Here is a 22708-nt window from a genome sequence, read left to right on the forward strand (position 1 = left end):
ACCAAACCTGCCAAAATATAGCCACTGAGACTGATTTCTGCTTTCAACACACACAGTTCTGTATAACATTTTTCATATAGAGCATATTTCATATTTATCCAGAAAGTATGCACATGCAAAATGCTAATTTGCTTTAACACCAGTGTTTAAGAACAGGTGTCTCCTGACTCCATTTCCCTCATGAAGCTTGGTTAGAGGTGAAATTACTGTAATCTTAATGAAATTATGAACAGTTTTTCCACCAGATGTTCTCGGCACACTCTCACTACATGTTTGATTTTTTTCCACGTCTGTCAGCACTCCGCTCTGCCATCTTATACTACACTCCAAGAGATGGTTATCACTTGACACCCCAGCCCCTCTTGTCACCTGAGAATAGATGTGAGAACGTAACCCACATCAGGGACAGTGGCTCCTGGAGCTCTGCTGAAGCAACTCTTTGTTGGCTGGCCGACCCCTGTGGTTTGTTCAGGTACACAGTTCAAAGAGGCAACATGAGACCACTGCCTTACAGTATAAGGTCACTATAAAGCAGGTAGTGGGCCATTCACAGCACATTCTGTTGAAATATTTTAATTCCAAATTACGAGCTAAAAGTGCATTTTCTTGGTTGTGCTAAATCCCATCGTACCAATGAGAAACTTCCTGATAAAACATATACAATCACATTAGATATGATAGATAGATAGATAGATAGATAGATAGATAGATAGATAGATAGATAGATAGATAGATAGATAGATAGATAGATAGACCCTTCATTTCATTGTACTACTGTGTACATCTAGAGGTAGAAGGGGTCCTGAGAGAAGACAGAGGAATGATAATCGGATGTTGGCCGACGGATACAGATGTGCTATAAATACAGCAGCAGTGCGCTGTTACATAATTTTAGACTCACACACACGCACTCACATCCGATCTCCTGGGCGTGGGGCTGGATTAGGGACCTGTGATGCCTTGTCATCGCATCACGCGCCAACACAATCTTATAGACCCGTGGGTGGTGGAGCAAAGCGTTGTCAGGGGACCACCAGGGAGAGAATAACAGGTCAGCCTGCAATTCCTGTGTGGATGTAGGAGGATGACTGCACAAGTGCCTTCACAATTTCATCTGCTTACGCTTGTTATCGTTATGATCTGAGCTGACATTTGTTGTAGTGTACAAATCATGTCAGTCATCAGTGGCAGATATAGTGGACAGGAGTGGGTTTGGGATTTCTGGAGTCAGATAATCACATTAGATGCAGGGACTTTGTTTAAAGGGCTTAGAGAGCTGACGCACTGTGCGTCTGTGCCAGCAGTGATGGTCCCCGCCATGCCCATATACTCTGATGTTAATAACCACCTTCTACGTCACCGTGACTGCGATGACGCAGAGGGTGTAGCACACTCTAAAGAAAAACGGTTCAGAGAAGCTCAGAGTAAGTAGGCTTTTTGTATTTATCTGTGGTTGTTGGTCTGATGTTTTGTCGGCTTTATAGGCTATATTGTTTAATAATTGTGATTATTAATGAACTTTCTTATAATATATCAAAATCTTTATAGGCATATGTAGCGTGTTTTGTAACCTAATGTTTTGTGTTCTGGTGCTGCTGTTTTGGCCATTCCTGTAGAATATGTTTTCGTCAGTGCGGTGCTTTTCTGGTTAAAGCCTAGAATAGGCTATAAAGCTACCCTATTCCTAAATTGAATTACATTTCAGACAGCTGTCTACAGTTTGAATTATTAATAGCCTAAACGTTTGAACTATTTTACTTAAATCTTTCTCCAAAGTCTGGTGTTTTTCGTAGAAGAGGGTCAGGGTGAGCTGAATAAGGCAGTTTTATAAACATAATGATGCATTGTACAATGATAAATCATATGCCTACTATTTATTTAGTCTACACAATTGGATGGCTCAATTAATCGTTCTCAGTCATAGGCCTATGTCTAGGCTATAGAGACCAATCACAACAACCCCAAACCCCCAACTGGTGAACCATTCTTTTCTGTGTGTACTGTAGTCTGCTCTGCACAGGCTTCGGTGCTCTGCGCACAAGAGCAACGCCGCGCCGCGGCCCCGACCAGGAAGTGAATTTGAAGAAAATAAGCGACTGTGGAGATAGAATGACATAGAGGGGGAGAGGTGGGAGAGAAGCAAGCGGAGAAAGAAGTGACTAACGGAGGGAGGGATCGACCCTGTTTCTGGACCTGTATTAAGCTGCTCCCCTCCTGGATATACTGCACTGCCAAAAATGCTCATAAAGGAATTGTAAGTAGCTGTGTGTGCATATGAGAGAGCGGAGAATGTGCGCGCGTTTATCCATCTTGTTTTACAGCGCTGACATTGTTGTCTGTCGCCCGAGAGTGGAATTACAATAGTGCGACCAGGGTGATCTCAACATACCCTATCTGCTCGACTCCGTTTCCGTCATCATTGTGCATGCATAAGACACTCCATCACCTTAAAGCATTCACCGAATGAACCGATAATAAACCGGCGGCTGTAGTCGCATCAGCAGCCGGCGCAGGCATTGCTGTGCCCTTCACATTTTGCATCACGAGCCCTTCACATTTTGTATCACGAGCCCTTCACATTTTGAATCAAGTAAAATCGGGAGGCTGAGAGAATGTCCTTTGCTCTGGTGCTAAAATGACGGATGGAGTGGCGGTGTTGAGGGAGAAATGGCTAAGCCGCGCTGTGCCGTGCCAGCGTCCATCCCTGTAAGCAGCTGTGGCCATGTTATTGATGCGCGGTGAAGGTGAAACGGCTGATGGAGCATTTCGGCATTTACCTCTGGAGGAAATGGAAATGGCGAGGTGTAGAGGGACCACGGCTGGGGAGAAGGAGTGGGAGTGGGCAGGTATGGGGGAAGTAGTTGTAAAGCTATGGCAAAATGGCAAATGGCGAGGTTTTGACGCACCAGTCAGACATTTCTGAGAATTTGACAGCCTGGGCCGAAGGGACGAAGTGGGATTGTGCGTGCAAACGGAAAGATTTGGGGATGTTTAACACATTACGGTTGCACAATGCTACCGCAGGCCTCAGTGTTCTGTAAGGATAACTGACTGAGGCCTATTCAGAATCAGCTGGTGTTAAGGGTAAGGCCGATAGATTGCAGATGAATTGGGGTGGTATTGGCCTTCAAATTAAAAAAATCTGATATTAGTCATAGTTGTCTACTTCAGAAAGTATGGTGGTTCCTTCATGTTCATGCTTTTAACTGGTGTCAGCCTGTACGCCAGACTCATTTTGCCTTAAGGAGTGAGTGGCCCACCTGTAAAAAAAAGTCATCAGCCTGGTTTTCTCCACGTTTTTAGTGTTACATTTTAGTGTAATATTTTCAGATTATTTTGCACCCTCTTTTCTCTCTTCTCTCTATTCATATTTCAAATCTACAGTATGCGTGTATTTTTAAGATATATGTGTTTTCATTGTTTTATAGCAATTATATGGCAAGGTCAAAGCTACATTTTCAGCTATTGTCAGCTTCAGCCTAAAAGTAACACTTTAATCCTGGAAAATCTATATTAATCAGAGTCTGGCTTTTATGGGCATACATTAATCAACACTCATTGTCTTGATTTTTTACCAAATGTATTCAATCAATGAATGGCCCTGCATTAAAAAAGCTCAGGATGAGAGTGATGGCATGGCTAAAGATCTGAAGTGATTAGGGAGAGTCTGGGTCTCAGCAGTCTGCCTGTAAATGAATTAAATCGGTCACGATTAAATGCTGAATGCACTTATACACTGTCAACACAAGGGCACACAAAGAGGCTTGGGAGGCTATACACACACAGAGATGCCATCAAAGGGGTCAAGGGACAGTGAATTGATCCATGTACTGCTGTAGAACAGACAGTTTTGTTTTTTTGACTCTGTACTGCTCACCTGAACCACTGACCTAAATCACAAAAGACGAGCAATGCAGTAGAGAAGATGAGTGTTTGTTTTCTGATGCAACAGAGAGACACATGATCTTCCTGTCAAGACCTTTAGACCATGGAGAATTGAACTAAGGTGACTTTAGTCCTTGTTTAGCCTAAACATGTATTACGTATTTAAATGTAGCTCTTTTTAACATTTAACTTATATTAAGCCACACAGTTTCTTATTTCTTATTTTGCGGAGATCTGTACTTACATCCATGAATTCAATCCTATTATTGTCATTTGACATTACAGACTGACTCTGCCTTCCTTGCAGCATCTGGCCTCCCATCCAATGTCAGGCTGGGACTCAGACCCAGATTACATCCAGTTGCGAGTGGGATGCAGGATTATCTGAATTTCGGCATACATCACCCAGTTACAAAACAATCAACAAAGCTTCATACTGTACATGGGCATTATTTGGTGCAAAATGCACATGACAGAAAAAGGAGGTAGTGCAGTGTGTTTAAACTGCTGCTTTCATCGACAAAAATGAAATTTTCTTCACATGCTAATCTGTAAAGTGTACTGGGGCTTCATCACCAAAGAATAAAACCAAAGAATTTCTGAAGTTCTCATAAACTTGCAGTTCTCTGTCACAATCAATAACTTAACCATAAATATAGATTTGTTAAATTGTGGTTATATATAATATTCGTAGCCTATCTGTGTTTTCTCCTCATATTTAACCTCTGATGGGAAGTACCGCTCAGTCTCAGCTCAGGATTCACAGATCAGTTTTTTTAGATTTTATTATCCTATTGTTAATAAATGATGTGTGTTAATAAAGAATAGAAAAGCCTTGTCATTTATTTTGCAAAAAACATTGAAGGAAGTCTACTTGTTGCTCTGTGAGAGGTAAAAGTCATCTAAAAAGCAGTAACTTTTGAAGTGCTTATCTGGGAGTTGAAGAAAGTCAGGACCATAACTGTTTAATTGCCACATAATGTTCTTAAAACTCAAATAATTCCTCATTACAAATGCCCATTGGCTTACTCCAGCTCAGCTGAAGAGTCCTCTGAGACAGCATCATGGAAAAGGCACGTTTGTCAAAAAATAAGTGTCCAGATCTGTATCGAGCTGAAGAGTTCATTACTGTAAAGATGTCAGTCCATGTTGTCAGTGTGTCAGTCACAGGATTTCTTCAGGCCAGTCCATGATTAATGTCATATTATAATGCCAAAAATGAATTCAGGAGCACAATTTATAAGGAGTTTTTTGCCCACACAGCCAAGTACATTGAAACTAAAGGAACTCTTCATACAGTATCAAAGGAATTTAAATTGTTTAGGTATAATGTGATACTCAGTATAAAATGACAGTGTTGAAGATTCAAACAACAATCACATCACAGGATTGTTCACAGAGAAAACAGAAATTTTGAGTTTGAGCTGGTTAAAACAAGTTTCAATCTTAAGGCAAAATAAACTGTATCTTTATGTCGTGTTTTCTCCACTATATTTGGTTAGAATGGAATTACGGTGTCTGAGATTGTTACTTTATGATGTTTGAGTAACTTCCCTTATTTGTCTTTTTCTTCCAGTCGAGTGATTCTTCCTATCTCTGTGGAAGAGGTAAGTGAAGCACACAAGTGCCTGCCATCATTAACACATAAGACCTTTTATATTTCCAAGAGTGATATATCACATATTCACTGTATGCATTGCAACAATGCAGCAGGGATCCCTTTGTGAGAAAAAACTCTTCATCATATTAAAGAGGGTTCCAATCAGATAGAGCTTTGAACCAACACAGTCAGCACAGTCTTTCACTGTTCTCTTCTTCTTTTCTCTCTGTGTCTCTGTGTCCCTCTGTCCCCTGCTATCCTCATTTCCATTGCAGTTTGCTCTTTTATTCAGCCCTGCATCGTAAATGAGTCACCTGAAACTACTTCCATGACTTCCTCTGCACCCGGCCCTCGCTGTCGCTCTCATATTTACATGTATGCATTATTTGCACTTACATGAGAGTAATCTTTTGGTGGCGCCATTTGACTTGTGCTGTTTATTTATGATGAATACATATTGACTGTTGTAGCCAATAAGCACTTAATCTGCTCATACACACATTAAACAGCTTGAGCGGAGAAACAAAAGTGTGAAAAGCAGCAGTAAGTGCTCAGAGACACGGTAACAGGTTTGCAGCCCAGACCGCAACTGGCCCTAAGTCAATGTGCACTCGAGCAGCCAAATCTGAGAAATATCTTGTGGCTGCTCAGATCTGTGCTTATACTGATATATTTTCATTTTCATTCTGACTCAAAACAACAAGGCAGTGGATAGAACACTACATCCCCCTGATTTCTTCCCCTTGCATTTCCTCTGGCTCATGGAGGCTTTTTCTGTCTACACATGTTGCTTCTCATTAACTGTGAGTGTTTGTAGCCTTTATCTTAATCATATCTCTACATAATGAGGCAGGTTATCTCTAGAGCCTGAGGCCCTGAAATTGTTTTGGCGTTCAGCATGCTATGTCACAATTAGACTCTGAAAACTTACTAAAAGAGAAGTATTTGACTAAAATGTGAGCCACAAAGCCTGAATACAGTTGAGTAACGTCCCCTGTCTCTTGAGTGTGCCCCCTCTGCCCTTGAATCACATCCCTCCAGAGCTTCATCTTCTCTCTGTCTCCCTCTCTACATCCTAACTCTCTAAAGCATCAGTCTTCAGTTATTTACCAAACCACACTTGTGGTGTAGACTACGGATTCATCTCTCTGAACAAAGGTTTTGGGGAGCACATGTTGAATGTTGCTGTTCATTGGAGAATTTACTAAATTGAAGTTCTGTCTGTTAACTTCCTCCCAGGATTTTAACCTAAAGCTTTATCAATGTTTAGTGTTTATGAAAGAAGGAGGTTGTGAACATGGACTCACCCCACAAGGCATGGTTGAATTATCTAACACTTGTTACCCAGGAGGCTTTGCTGTTCCTGCATCCCATTTATTTAGTTGGCAGTTGTGGTGCTGACATGAGGTAACAGTCTCTCTGTTGCTCTCCAGTGTCTTGTAATTCAAGCCAAAGACTATCGTGGTCACAATTATTACTTCTTTGATTCATCTAAGTGTTCAAATGATGTGAATTTTATCTAAACCAGATTGGCACAGGTTATCTGGGTCTCTGTCTTTATGTCTTTCATTGCTGTTGCTGTGGAGGAGTAACCTTTTAAATAGACTTGCATGCTCGAGTATGGTCTGGCTACACCACTTATCTATTCTGGGATAGGGGAAAAATGCTCTGGTTTGTTTGTATTTCTTTAAACCGATCACAACCGTCCTGGGTGGCAACGGTGCCCTTGCAAAATAGATAGCAGAAGGGGAGGGATATCCGATAAGATTAGATACAAGTTATAGATATTAACTTTTACTCACGTAAACGTGAAAATGTAGTGAGAACTGAAAATAAAATCAAACAATTAGCTCTACAGTGGACACTATATTTAGGGCAGCAATTTCAGCAATAACAGTTTTACAGTTCTTCTCAGTTTAACACACAATGAAACAAATCCCATGAAGAAACACTTCACTTGGAATTCAATAAAATATCCCTCTGTTGTGGCCTTTAATGTTTGTGGTCCTTTTGAGTTCAACTTTCTGTGTTGGTATACGTAGAAGTGTCACTGAGTTACACCAGCAATGGACATTCATTGAGCCGGACTATCTTTTAAATGCACACAAAAGCTCAAAAGGCCATGGTTCTATGGAGCAGTCTCTGAATAGTGACTTTTCTTTGATCACCATCAGAACATCCAAAAGTCCTAAAGTAGCTAAAACAATTGATGCAATGGGGACCATCTGTCACTGTTGCTCTGAACACAGTGAGTAGTTGCCATTAAATAAATATATGTGGGTATTGATCAAAGTGTAGCCTTCCAGTCCCCCTGCAAATGTATCTAGGTTTTCGCCTAAATTCACTGTCCCTGTTCATTTCAAAGTTATGCTATAATTATATATGAGTTATCTAGAATTACTACTATCAAGTCTAGTCAGTTCTCGGTATGCCTAAGACCTGCTCCTAGAGCTTTCAAATTTCCTCCAGACAGTCAAATTATTTGATAAAGGAGAACACCTAATGTTCCTTATGGAGGAGGCTTAGAGTAAAATATAACGATGAAGTTTGATTAAAAAAAATAAAACTTGTAATAAAACAAAATTTTCATGTAAGGTTTTGTATTTGAGACAGAGAGAACTTTAATCTGGAAAAATCTACATTTTTCTATTTTCATTTTCCCTTTTACCTTTTCTTACTTATCCACTTTTATATGTGTTCATCTTATACATTAACTGTGCTCTGATTCAGGGTTTTTTCATTGCTCAGTTACTGTTTTAATATTTCAGGAGGGGGCAGGAGAGCATTCAGTCATCATATGACTCCGTAGTGAGATGTTCTGTCAAACTTAGTTGTGATTTGTGCACTATAACGAAAATCTAACTAAAACTGTATTTTTTCAACATGACTAATGAGATTTTAACTAATACAAATGTTTCAGTGTCAAATCCACTCTGGTTCCTAGATCCAAGGTTTTCTCTGGGGACGTTGTTGCTTTGTTACATGTGTGTTAAAAAGTAACCTATAATATTCTCATGGTTTGATTTAACTTTGAATAGAATTAAAGAATTACTGTAATCTCTTTCCTGTGAAAATGATATTTCTGACTACATTGACTTGTCTTCTTCGTGATGTTGTACGCGTGTCTGCGCTCTGGTCCAGCTTTGTGCAAAGGTTATATGGTGGATTAGAGGTGATTAAGAAATGAAAGGAGCCATTGTCTGGTGTTCAAACACTCGCATGCACATTAGAAGATGGGGAATGAGAGGAAAATAGGGATGAAAGAAGGAGAAAGTGTACAGTTTGTGAAAGAGGAAACAAGCCGGGCGCAACAACAAAAAGTTGACGGGTCAAAAAAGACAAACAAGAGTGTATGGGAGAGATTAGAGACAAGGAAAGGAGAAGGTAGAGATCAGGAAAAGGATCAGAAGAAGTAATCCACTACTGAAGATTGAAATAGATGAGCTGATGAAATAAACATGAAAAAAATATATCTTTATGTGTCTAAAAGCTCACTCATCTACAGAATAATATACTGTATGTTGAGGGAAAAAAGCTCCTTATTTCTTCTTTTAAACACACTTTCCTCCTCAGTCTAACCTGTTATTTTTCTGTTTTTAGTACCAGGTCGGCCAGCTGTACTCTGTGGCTGAGGCCAGTAAGAATGAGACGGGGGGAGGAGAAGGAGTGGAGGTGCTAAAAAATGAGCCCTACGAGAAAGAAGGAGAGAAGGGACAGTACACACACAAAATCTACCATTTGCAGAGGTAAGCGGTTGTCCGACAATTTTTAAAGTTCTCTTAGAAAGCCTACTTTATTCATCTCATCCTCGAGGCCACAACGCTTGGCTCCTTTCCATTCATACTCTGCTTTAGTATGTTATCCCATCTCCTCCCTGGTTCACTCCAAAGCTGAAAGCTTTAAGAAATAGTTCATCATTTTAGGGAAATATGTTAAATTGCTCACATACCATGAATAAGATAAAAAGGTTCATAATACGGAGCCATGGCCAGCTCCATATAAACTAAGCCATGCTAGTGGCTCTGTTAGCCTGTACTTAGTGGTGTTTTTATTGTGTAACTTAATCTTTCTTGACTGAAATATAGTTAAATAAGTAAAAAAATAAAAAAAATAAAAAAAACAATTGAAATACCTTAGACTTGGTTTGTTCTCTCTTCACTCCTGCAGTAAAGTGCCGTCATTCGTCAGAATGTTGGCTCCAGCTTCAGCTCTCAACATCCATGAGAAAGCCTGGAATGCATACCCATACTGTCGCACAGGTATCACCCACACATACACACACACACACACACACACACACACACACACACACACACACACACACACACACACACACACACACATACACCCAAATACACACACATACACACCTTGTACTAGCACTAACAAATGCACACAGCATCATATTTCAAAGGTCTGTGGAAAAGCAATTACGATTAGTGACATATCTGAAGCTCTGTACATTTTCATACTATAGCTACAGTGGTACACCAAAAATATAAATTGTTGTCCACATTTTTTACCTTTAAGTTAAATAAATGAATAAAAAAAGTAGCACATACAGAAGTGAGAGATTCAGCCCATAATAAAATTAAAAGAAAACATGTCACAGTCACAGGAAATCTTTGGCTATGTTTGAAATCTAAACAGATACTCCATCGATCTATGTAAAGGTCCAATACAGGTCCCAGGAAGAAGTCCCATCTTCCAAACTACCTTTTACAGTAATCTATTGAGCATGGATTCATAGGATGCACTCTCTACCATTGCATCTACCCAATCTGTCAAATCCTCAGCATTTCCCAATACCTCAAAATAATTCTGGAGGCTGCAACCACACCCACCATAGTACCGGTAACTGAAAACTCCCATTTTGATATATTTGGTGTTTGAAATCTGTCCTGCAATAAACATAAACTTTAATGCACTGTAATGTGTAAATACAATTGAGTCAAATGACTTAGAGGTCATATAGATGCTGATCTGTCAAAGGGATTGTCTGTCTCTCTGTGTCCCTGTGTCTCTGTCACCCTGAAGGAGTAGTTGAATTATTAACTGCATGTCCAGTGAGAAACGCCATGCAATCGCTCAAGCCTTTCAGGCTGAGATCACACACACACACACACACACACACTAGCAGCTGCCAGACAGCCATCTTTCATACAAACACACGGGACACAGTCAAAGGCACAACCTGAACCTACACACATGATACTTACTGGCCTCTGTACATTGTTCAGTACTGTAAATGCTCAACTGCATTATTTTTCTTTCTTTCTCTCTGTTTGCCCCCTGCACTTTCTTTCATCTGGCTCTGCAGTTATCACTGTAAGTATTTTTTTCTTTTCTTTTACGCTTACAGATTTCATGAATGTAGACACAAAGTAAACATTGATGCCCATAGAGGGAGTAAATTACCTGAAAGTTGAGAAAGAAATGTGATCTATTTCAGTGACACAAAAGCAGGATAGTCAGACACCGTTACTGTGTGTGTGTGTGTGTGTGTGTGTGTGTGTGTGTGTGTGTGTGTGTGTGTGTGTGTGTGTGTGTGTGTGTGTGAGCAGGAGACTGACCTGTGTAATCTGTAGATTTATTTACTGTTCCCTCGTCACTCAGAATTATTTCTCTTTTCTCTGCAGAACGAGTATATGAAAGATAACTTCCTGATCAAGATTGAGACATGGCACAAACCTGACACGGGACACCTCGAAAATGTAATTAATACAGACTGTAATGAGCTGAGGAGGTGCATGCATGTGTTTGAGAAGCATGAGCGTTTTTTTCTGTTGTCACGTGGCAAAGAAGTACTCATTTTATACCACTAATGCTTGATTAATACTGTATCTCACACCTTGTATAGGTGTTTTTTTTGTTTATTATCTATTCCCTCTACTGCTAGCTGTTTAGGGACAGCATTTCCGACTGCTACTTGTCCTCTAATTAAAAATTGCTCAATGAATTCAAGCCCCTAGTTATAGGCTCCCATAATTACTTGGCTCCTATATAAATGAGTATGATCACGAAAAAAACTGAGCAAACGAAACTGCAAAAATGGGCTCCACTAATTTCCAGAGAAATGTATCATCCATGTATATTTGTACTTGTATCTTATGGGCTTTAGAAAACATTTTAACCATGAGCATTGTGTTCTCCTTTCTGTTGTATGTGGGCTGCCTGCAGAGTTTGTGCCTGTATCCAGCTGTGCTCTGTGCTTCTGTTTCAGGTACACGGTTTGGATGCAGAAACCTGGAAGAAGGTGGATGTAGTCTATATTGATATCGCGGACAGAAGCCAAGTGGAGCCGAAGGTTAAACAATTCGAATAAGATCCACATTGAGACGATTGCAGCGACTAGATCTCTTACTTTTTGTGTCACCTCGTCCATGTTGTTCATTCTGGTTTTTCTTGCCTCTCCCCAGGACTACAAGCCAGAGGAGGACCCTTGCAGGTACAAGTCAGTGAAGACAGGACGAGGCCCTCTAGGACCAGACTGGAAGGTACAGCGCCCTGTTGTCAATTTCAATGAGACACATTTGAAACCACTGAAATACATAACTCCAACCACATCACTGTAAATTATCGATTTATTCATCACTCGAACCGATACTTGTTCCTTAGCAGCTATGATGTTTAGTCTGTGCTGAAATACTTACTAAACATTTGATCAAAATGTAACCTAGGCCATCGCTACTTTTGAACTCACTGAGAGTTTGTGGATATTCCAGTATTTTTTTCTATAATATTTAAATTGGACTATTTTATGCCAACAAAAGGAATAACTAGATAAATAAATAAATGTGTCAGTGTTTTCCTACCAGCGTAGTTGCTAGTAGTGTGGAGAAAGCTTTGAAAGGCAATTCAAGCTGTCATGTAGGGAAACTGAATTTACGGACAACAAAATTGAACACTTATCTGGATCTCTAAAATGAGAAGAAGCCAAATAGAATGTTTGTTGTTTTGTCAAATGTATTGGTTGGGGTTCAAGACCTTAGTACTCTTTCTAAAATCTTGTGGGCGACCCTGAATGCAACAGATAAAAACTACATATAAATGAAAAGTATTGAACCGATATATATTTTATAGGCCAGCAATCTTTGTTAACCATTTATCACTGTCACTACCACAAATCCCTATATGTGTATTTGTGCACTTGCAGAAAGAACTTCCTAAGAAGACAGACTGCCCACACATGTGTGCCTACAAACTGGTCACTGTCAAATTCAAGTGGTGGGGCCTGCAAAATAAAGTGGAGAACTTTATTCAAAAGGTTTGTTTACAAATCGGACTGATGTTCATACCAGTTAACATGATCTTGCAGGACAGTCCTGTGTGTGTGTGTGTGTGTGTGTGTGTGTGTGTGTGTGTGTGTGTGTGTGTGTGTGTGTGTGTGTGTGTGTGTGTGTGTGTGTGTGTGTGTGTGTGTGTGTGTGTGTGTGTGTGTGTGTGTGTGTGTGTGTGTGTTAGGACTGTTGTGCCATAGAGTCTCATACCCCGTGCATGCATACAGTACATACAGTGTCTCGTATCTTGTTAGCTTGAGGTTATAGTGGAAAAGTACCACCTACTATGATGCCGTAAATATGGGTTGCACCAGCATCTAGTGGATGAACAGGGTAAAGCAGGATGGAATTTAACATCTCTGATAATCAAGCAGCTTGATTTTATCATTTGGACTTCAAAATCCAGCTTCCTTTCTTAAAACCACAATATGACTTTCTCTTTAACCTCATATGTTGTTTCACAGCAAGAGAAGCGTTTGTTCACTAATTTCCACCGTCAGCTGTTCTGCTGGATTGACAAGTGGATCGACTTGAACATGGAAGACATTCGTCGCATGGAGGAGGAGACTCGCAAGCAGCTAGATGAGGTTAGCAAGAAATGTATTCCTAAAACAACAATAAGTAATTCAACCATAGTCTTAGAGTCCTGAAACAGGAGAGGGCTCTGAGGACATGCTCATGTTTGAAATATGTAAATTATCATTCAGCTACAACATTTCTGTGCATGATTTGTGTGTATTGTGTGTGTCAGATGAGAGTGAAGGACCCAGTGAAAGGGATGGTGGCTCTAGAGGACTGAGGTTGTGATGAACTGTGAATACTGCTGCTCATCAGGTGAGAGGAATTTGAATATTTATTTATTTTATATTTTTATTATTGATTTATTTTATTACAGATCAACTATTTCTTCACATCAAAGGCAGTGGAAAGGGCCTCTTGTTTATGCTCTCACCTCTTTCTATCTCTTTCAGACCAGACTACCCAGACACCAGCGGATTCACATTCTTATTCTATTCCAACTGACACAACATCTGACCGGCCGGTCCAATTTAACCCCTACCCCCCCCAACCCCTCCCCCTCCCCGATACAATCTGGCTTTCAGGGACCTGGACCCAGTAATCTCCCAGTTTTCAGTTGATCTCGGGCACCACATCCCACCTCCCTTGAGTCCCATCCATCTCTTATTTGTTTTTCCATCCAGTGTCTTATTACCTGCTCTGAGGCCTCCAGGCCTCCACACTAGATCTTGTCAGACAGTCCTCTCTTTCGCTCTCTCAGCCTCTAAACTGTTCTAAACTACAGAGAATAGTGTTATCTCTGCAGTTTAGGATTTATTTTTATTTAAGATATCCCAATGGTGTATATATACAGTATACCGTATATCGGGGAGCTGAATAATTGTATTGAAATATATATATATATATAAATATAAATATAAATATATATGAACAGGGTTTTTAAAAGGATTTTGTCTGTAAGTATGTCTGTGGATGTTTATTTTTTCAAGTCCAAACTGTAGTCTATCTGCTCAGTTTTGATCCTGTCTTTTTTGATTTGTCATAATACCTCCTTCCCTCCATTTATGTCATGCTTTATGCAGTGTTTCTTTTTGCTGTTCAAACCAATTTGCGAGTCTACAAACCACAGCTGCAAAGTGGGGATTGTGCTGAGAGTGTTATGTTGTCTCTGCTATACTCCCGACCGACTAGAGAGGATTTCTTTCCAGTATATCCCTTAATGTCACGAGGCATTCATTGGCTTTTCTGCTGCTTTGTATGTTTGTGTGTATATCTGTGTGTGTGTGTGTGTGTGTGTGTGTGTGTGTTTCTGTAGCATTGTAAGGTCATCAAGGTTTCCAGCCATGTTTTTCATTTTTCTCTTTCCAGATCATTTCCAGCTCTTCAGCTTTATCTGGCTGTTCAAACAGGCCGCTTGAAAGTGCAGTGATTTAAATATACAGTAATGCACACACACACAGAGATGGTATACACTGATATATCACTCTGCAAAGGGAAATGCACAGTAGATCAGCCATAAATGAGTCTTTATTTTTTACAAACTTTACAGATGACTCTGTGATTTTAACATTAGCAGCCATCATGAATACACAGCTCCTCCTGCCCCCTGTAGATAAATAAATGGTTCTTTGAAAGTAAAACGTTATGTGATCTGCATCAGTTCTTGCCCTGTCACCCATTCTGTCACCTCCAGTGGATAAATGGTCTTATCCAGCGATAGCAATAACTACCATGACACGTTGGTCTCTCCTTTTTATCATTGCAAATCTAATCTCACTCTAGTGTTTGTTCCTACCCTAAAAACAGTTTTAGTAAAGCAGAGCCCACGCTGAGAGCCAGGGATGGTTAAGATGTTGTTTTGTCTTTGGATAAGGCAGATTTCTCTCCTGCTGGAGACTGAAGCCTGTTATTTGTAATAGTTTTTAGGTTTTTCGGTATATGCATGAGTGTACATGAGTGATGTAAAGTGGGTGTCTTTGAAGTGATCTGATGCTGGCTGGGTAAAGAAGAACGGAAGTAATGGTGCTAGAGTAGTGATAACAGCAGGCACTAACCTTCCTCTTGTTGACATCTGTTTGGCCTTCTTTGTCCTCAGTTACTGTTTTATTATCCTCTTCTCCATCCTCTGTTTAGCTTCCCTACACATCTTATAACGGAGTGGAAACTTTAAAGAGCAAGAAACAGATCATGTCAAAACTCTTCTACTGATTTAGGTCTGCCATCAGAACATGTAGATAACACTTAAACTGCAGGGGTTTGATTAATTTCAGGTCCATACGTAGTTTTTTGTGTGTGTTAAAAGCAAGCATTTTGTACTGTTGAGTTCATATTAATTAATGTTAAATTGGATAATTTTAAAATCTCCAATAAATGGAATATGACTTATTTATGTACACAAAATCTATATCATTACAATAGCATAATCATACACACCTGTGTGGAATCTGATTGAATGCTTACCGTAATGAATGATGATAAGTGACTCATTGGCAATTATTAAAGAAAAACTGTATCAAGTCCAGCTTTTAATAAAAGCTCTGTAATGGCCTGATATTTTATTGCATTTATTTATTGTAACATTGTATTGGTCTGACTAGAATAAGAAATAATAATCAGTAATATAATCATCTAACGTATGACATGACAGAGCAGAGCAAATTGTTACAGTTAAATAAATTGCTATTATCTTTATAAAATTGTTATAGTACATAATAACCTCTGAGGTGCTCATAGAATTGGGGGGTTTCTTTAGATAGTAGCACTGACAGCAGTCTTCCAGGGCCTCTTGAATTATGTCACATATCACCATTTGTCATCAACTTTTCCAGCTGATTGTCAGCAGGATATATATATATATATATATATATATATATATATATATATATATATATATATATATATATATATATATATATATATATGTTCACCTGTATTAATTAGAAGGTCCATTTTACTGTAGCTCATCAATTCAATTTGTTCAGCCCTTAGCATTACACATCTAGTTTGTTGCACCTTCATGATATTACAGAAATGGAGATTTGTAATGACTTTATGCCTCGTTTTACAGGATAATATTGGAGTAGTGTTATTGTGCAATATTTAGCCTATACATTTATGTGACCTGTCTTAAGCCCAAGCACAATAGCCATACAAATCCATATTTCTTGTATTTGCTTGTAAGGATACTAAAAGCAAAGAAGGCCATTCAATTAAAAACTTCTAACAGCATTATTGGCAACAATTCAAGCTTAATACTTTAGACTTGCTTCATCTTGTTGTTGTTTTCATGTCCCTATATATGTATGTCAGAATAAGTTTATAAACCTCAGTACAAGACATTTTCTGTTGCCTCCCCTTTAAAGAAAACACTGGCCCTGGGTGTCCAACCCTTTCACCTCTCTCTGTGTCCATCGAGCATCTCACTCACTGTCTATGATGGGGCTACCAACTGAATCATGGAGATTTGTGGATGTACTGTATGTATTGACTTTGTAAATAGTAAATAAATTAATGTAGATGAACACATATATATAGATCAGACTGTCCTGCCAGACCTACAGCACACCCTCTTGACACTTGATCCTATTATTTCGTCACACAGACCACAGCGACCAAGTTGCTCTCACAGAGGTATTATTATGAGGAAATATAGTTATAGTTGATAAGACATTTTGGGGGCAAACTGTCAGCTGTAGCCAGAAAACGCATTCTAACATATTGTTATACATGATTATGCTGCAGATTTAAGGATGCTCCAGCAAAGCACTGCTGTGTAGCTTGTAGTTGAAGGAAAAAAATAAATACAAATCAAAAACCCTGTTCACTATTTCCTCTCCTTCTGAAATTGTTCTTACCTCACAGGGACCATGTCTCATTGGCAGGACAGTGTATAGATATATATTTTTGTTCTGAGTGTTGTTGTACCTCTGTTGTCAGTCTCTGAACTACACTCGCTTCTCTCTCTGAAAAGGAACATATAAGGGCAGCTTGGGTCAGTTCATTGATCCACATTATTAGCTGATAGTGTCAGCCCTACAGTAAGTGGAGCCTCGGTGCAAGGTAGATTTTCTCCTCCTATAGTTTGTCATGGGGATTGAGGGGAAATTATTCTGCATTTAGAAGCACTGGGTGCTGGAGGGTTGGAGTTATAGCTATACAGAAAAAAAGACAATTAGATGTACTGGTTTGAAAACATACTGACACTAGGTCCCTTTTACAAGTATAAAGACACCATACAAACTTGTGAGAGAACATGGTTTAACAGAGACAATCTCATAGATATCTGTTGTTCGATTCCTCAATTTATAATCAGAATATAAAACCAAATGATTCCACAATCCCAAACTGTTTTTAAATCTCTCTTTCTCTCTCTTACTCCCTCTCACTCCTGTTAACTTGTCGCCTGTTTTTCTTTCTTTTATTGTGAATTTGTGCCTTTTTGTCATCTTATCTTCCAATAACACTGCTGTACATTGGAGACGTAAAGAAATTAATAAAAAGAAGCAAAGCAACTGTACATACATTTTGATGTGAATGTTTTTTTATGTAATGTGCAGTACAAGATTAATGATTTCCTTACTTAATTACCATTGTGGCAGGTAAGAAGAGAATTGATTTAGGTTTTTAAGCACAGGATCTTTAATTAACAAACCCCATGTGTACGTTTCCTATAGTCATGGGAAATCTGAAAATCGGACATCTTCTCATTTCCACAAAAGCTTTAAGATAATTTGAAATATTACAAAAAACAAAAAAACATGATGCTTTATAAACCACTCATTAATTATGAACTAATTATTAGAAGCATTAGTTGCAACTTTATAATAGCCATCCAACCAATGTTTATGGATGGTTTACAAAACAATTATTAACTGTGACTATATTAGTTAACTATATTAAAGAGGCTAAGTCGCCAGACGCTTTGCAAATTACCCGTGCTGGTCTGAGAAAGCGAATATTAACAAACTATTCCTATTCCAAAACGTTGAACACACCATCAATCTGGTAACCTAAGGAAAACGTGAAGTTCCAGAATGATCATTTGGGATCACTATATAAATTGACTTTGATCTTTACAAATGAGATATTGATTATATATTAAATAAATACACCAATGCTGTGAACAATATTTTTTAGAGTTTTGAATAATATTTTTCCAGACCCAATAATTCACATGACATATGTCACTTAGATGGCATTGCCCGGAGTCAAGGATAAATGACTTTTTTTTTTACTGAACACACAGTAAAGCAAAGCACACACATTCCAAACTGTTAAGAAAGTAAAGGATTATTTATGAATATACAAAGAGGGCTTTAGTGCAACAAATACCATGCGTCATGGTGACATTCAATAAACAGACATGTCCATTCATGAATTAGATAATACTTTCTCACCAGGTTGTTAACCAACCTAATAGCTTGATCCGATGTTACGCTTTAAGTCCAGAGCAGGTTGAGTTGGGAGCTTGATGGGCAGCAGCAACAGTCAAACAACGGGACTCACCATAGGAAAGCAGATCCAGTCTCTCAACATCCCTTTGGTGACTTTCGTTGTCTGTGCGCAAGGGGTCTGTGGCTTTTTCCAGACACCACAAGAAAGACACATAAAGAAAGGTAGGCTACTGTACTGAATTGACGGAGGCTACTGTACTGAATGAATGATAGTGTTTTTTTCAGCAGCTACTTGAAAACTGAAGAAGCAACCATTCAGATTTGATATTATTAATTGTAATGAAGTTAAAGGACACTGAGGAGGCAAATGTGTCTCTTTGTTTCAGACAACTGGGGTTCTCAAAGGTCACGAACACAGGTAGAAGTGTCCTAAAAGGGGCCAAAGCATTTACGTAACTTCATAGGTTGAATATGGTTACAATGGCTGGACCCTTGAATTATTTAGAAAATCAAAAAGCACTAGTTTGTGGAATTGGTTTTAGAAAAAAATCAAGTAGGGATATTTTTTATGGTTGTCAGTGCTTTTTGTTCAATGTCTGTGTGGTATTATGAAAATCTAGTCCCTTAATGTGTATGTGTGTGTGTGTGTGTGTGTGTGTGTGTGTGTGTGTGTGTGTGTGTGTGTGTGTGTGTGTGTGTGTGTGTGTGTTTAGCTGTTAGTGTTTAGACAATTTAGCACTAACGTTAGGGCAGGTCAGGTTTGGGCAGAAAGCAGTTATGGTTAAAGCTACACTTATCAATATTTAAAGTGAAAGTAACTATCGGAGTTGTGATTACAAAGCCTCAGATAATCTTACCTGACTGCAGTTTCCTTCCACATTTTTAGCATTTTAGCATGTTTCAGCTCATTATTTTAGGTTTACGACCCACCACTTTACTGTTTTATTTCCCTAAAAAAACAACTGTAGAGTAGAACCTGCCCAGCACCAAACAACAGGAGTACCCTCAGGAGTTGGTGGAAACCAAAACTGACCTAAAAGGTGAGAGAATATTGGACATTTGTCAGGTGACTAGAAACACAACTCCAAATGAATGTGTATCTTAATGTAGTTCTGTGTCTGCTGCTGCAATTAGCCAACTAGTTTGCTAACATGTTAGCCATAAGGTGATAATATTTCAATCCAACTCTATTAACACGCTTTAAGTCAACACAATGTCCTCACAAATGACAAAAACTATTGTCTATTACAGACTAGTCACAGATGGTGACTCAGTAGGCGATTTGAGGGTTGATGAGAGGGCCCTTGTTAACAAGTCACCAAAATGCATTGGTAATCTGGTATCCCCCATCTCCATTTCCTGGTAGCAGAGAGAGTGCAGGGGCAGAGAGCTTGTTTAGTTGAGTATGTTAGTCTAGTCTGCCTGACTCATTGATCCTTTATCTGACTGAGGTTTTTGTAGATTAAAATATATGGCCCCGACCATGGCTCTGAAATATCAGTAGAAACTTTGTATTGATAAATCTGTGGCGCTGTCCGTGGTGCTGAAGTAGCAGACGGATTTGTACGACTTTTACCCAATAAATGATCCCAACTGCCAGATATTCACCTTAACAATGTAAACAAATCTAATCATTTTTTTATATATCACAATATTTTGAGCACGTTTAACAAAATATATCCCAGTTAAAGTGTTACTGTTTTTACATGTGACCTTCAGGGCACTGGTTCTGTAACGTGGATGAAGCTAACCGTGATTTGACATGATTAAAAAGCCATTTCAGAAATGACTTTCAGGCATGCCTGTCAGCTCTGTTTTGTTCGGCAATGGTCTGCGCTCCTGGTAAACTGTCATAAAAGCAAGTCTTTCATCTTATGTGTGTTTTCTTTTTGTTTCCACTTTGTTTAGGCATACATGTGTTTGTGTATTCCCACAGGGGATAAAATGAGCACTGGAAGATTACAAAGTGGTGGGAGAGACAAGTTCAGGTAAGATCAGAATCCAATACAAATATGTTCTTCTTTGTCCTCTGGTCTTAAAAGAGCAATAGGAAGGAACAACAGAGAGAAGATGGTGATGAAAGTCATTGTGGGAGAAAGCACAGACTTCAGGCAGAAAAGGGTGTATGTAGAGACCAAGAGAGTCCGGAAAAAGAAGGTATAACCCTTCTGTTCAGTAAGTGAATTGCCTAATTGTCATAAGAAGCTTTGAGGCAGCAGGTTCTGAATCTTTGCAGGGTCTGTGATAAAACTTAAATAACCTCACATTCTTTACTTCTCACTGAACCAGTGAACCCCCTTGCTTATCCACTTCACACTTCTGCTTGCTAAAGAATGTGCCCTAAGTCTCTGCATGTGACGCTGTTACATGAAGAGGCAGGGAGAACTGGGGCATCCAAGATTAGCATTTTTTATTTTGTAAGGGGCAATCTCTTCTGGTTGTTTCTTTCCTATTGTCCCCCATAGCTTTCCAAAAAATAAAACACTGTTGACTTTATGGCATGACTTATTATTTGAACTCTGCTACCATGTCAGTGACTCAATCAGAAATTATTTTGTATTCATAGGTTGTAGAGTCGTTATTTATTCATTTCTGCAAACGTGTTTATCAGTTAGGAATATCCAAAATGAGATTCAATGATGTAATCCCAAAAATAATGCAATATAATAAATTCCCAGTGCTTTGGGTTAACCTACATGATAATAATCAACACAATATCCATATAAATTGAATTCTTATATTATTACCATGATTTTATATAAATCATTACAGCCACATAATGATTCTGTCCATAATCTCAGAGTCAATGATCCAACAAGGAAAGACTGTTTTCTGTAAATAGGTGTATGGGGTAAAAATAAATACTGAAGGGAATGTATGAGGAATTATTGGGGGAAATCATTGTGGTGTTTATAGTTCAAAATCTCTAAATTATTGAACCCAGTGTGTAAAACTGTATCCTACTGTTTCTAATCCTATTCTTTTTTTAGACACATTTTCCGATACTGACAACTTCATTCTGGAACTAAACTTTGCAGCTGAATAAAAAAATATCTCACAGCATTCATGGTTTTGAAATCCTTAAACCATTTAAGGATTGCGCAAAATGCTTTGGAGTTGCTGATTGCTTCATGAATTGATCCGATTCAATTCTATTATGCAATTTGTCCACTATTTACAGTGCTGTAACACTTGTTGATTAGAATAATTTAAGCTTTTGTTCTTAGAAAAAAAACGTCCATGTCAGAGCTTACAAAACTGTGTTTAACCCCTCACTTCTCTCTGGGTTTACAAAGATAACCTTTCACCTATATGAGGAGAGAGTGGATTGAGGCCAAAAGAAGCTAATGCTATTGTGCGCTGTTGTCCCCTCACTAATGCATGACTATAATTGCGGGGTTACATGCATTGTTCACTCAGCTGATAGAGAGATCGCTGGTGGTAAACCTCTTAGGGATCTGAAGGGTTACTCTAGTCTTGCAACACTACTCACAATGATGGAGGATCAGCCTCCAGTCCACCTCTTCTACTCCCTGCGACTACACACACTCACAGACAAACACACACATGTTCACACGCCCGTCTCCTGCCTGCGATTAACGTCCAAATCTTAATTCTTGCCTACATTTCTGAGTCAACCCCACTGCTTTGTCAGTCGTTGCTCCATTGCTGCATGACTCTGCCACTGAGAGGACTGCACTGGTACAGGAAAACTTCACCCTGGGCTTTCCAGTTTTTCATCCTGGTCAGTTTGGAGGACCTAAATCAGATACTGCCTGAAGAGAGATTTGACTAACTAGGAATCCATTCATGTTAGTTTCAGCGGCCTGAGCAGAGTGAAGGCCTTTCAAATCAAATGGCTGCAACCTAACCAACCAAAGGAGAAATCAAGCTAAAGGAATTTCTTCCACTGGATTTTGTTTGTTTGCCCTTGCAGGACAGCATCTTTATTTTTTATTTGAGTAATCTTAAATAACATGCAGGTAACAAAGCCAACACCGGAAAGACCTGTTTCAGTCCAAGATCCAACG

General features: G+C 39.0%; 1 protein-coding gene across 1 annotated transcript; it reads left to right on the forward strand.

Annotated features, from left to right (window-relative positions):
* The first annotated feature begins 1374 nt into the window (after window positions 1–1374).
* On the forward strand, window positions 1375–16118 carry pitpnab (phosphatidylinositol transfer protein, alpha b). The gene is made up of 13 exons (XM_078266450.1): window positions 1375–1424; window positions 2007–2254; window positions 5462–5492; window positions 9086–9231; window positions 9653–9744; window positions 10806–10813; window positions 11125–11199; window positions 11709–11792; window positions 11905–11982; window positions 12642–12752; window positions 13230–13352; window positions 13517–13599; window positions 13737–16118. The coding sequence occupies exons 2-12, from the start codon at window positions 2238–2240 to the stop codon at window positions 13562–13564; spliced, it is 813 nt and encodes a 270-aa protein (XP_078122576.1). The 5' UTR covers window positions 1375–1424; window positions 2007–2237; the 3' UTR covers window positions 13565–13599; window positions 13737–16118.
* The last annotated feature ends 6590 nt before the right edge of the window (window positions 16119–22708 follow it).

This window comes from Sander vitreus, chromosome 13, assembly GCF_031162955.1.
Source record: "Sander vitreus isolate 19-12246 chromosome 13, sanVit1, whole genome shotgun sequence".
NCBI lineage: Eukaryota > Metazoa > Chordata > Actinopteri > Perciformes > Percidae > Sander > Sander vitreus.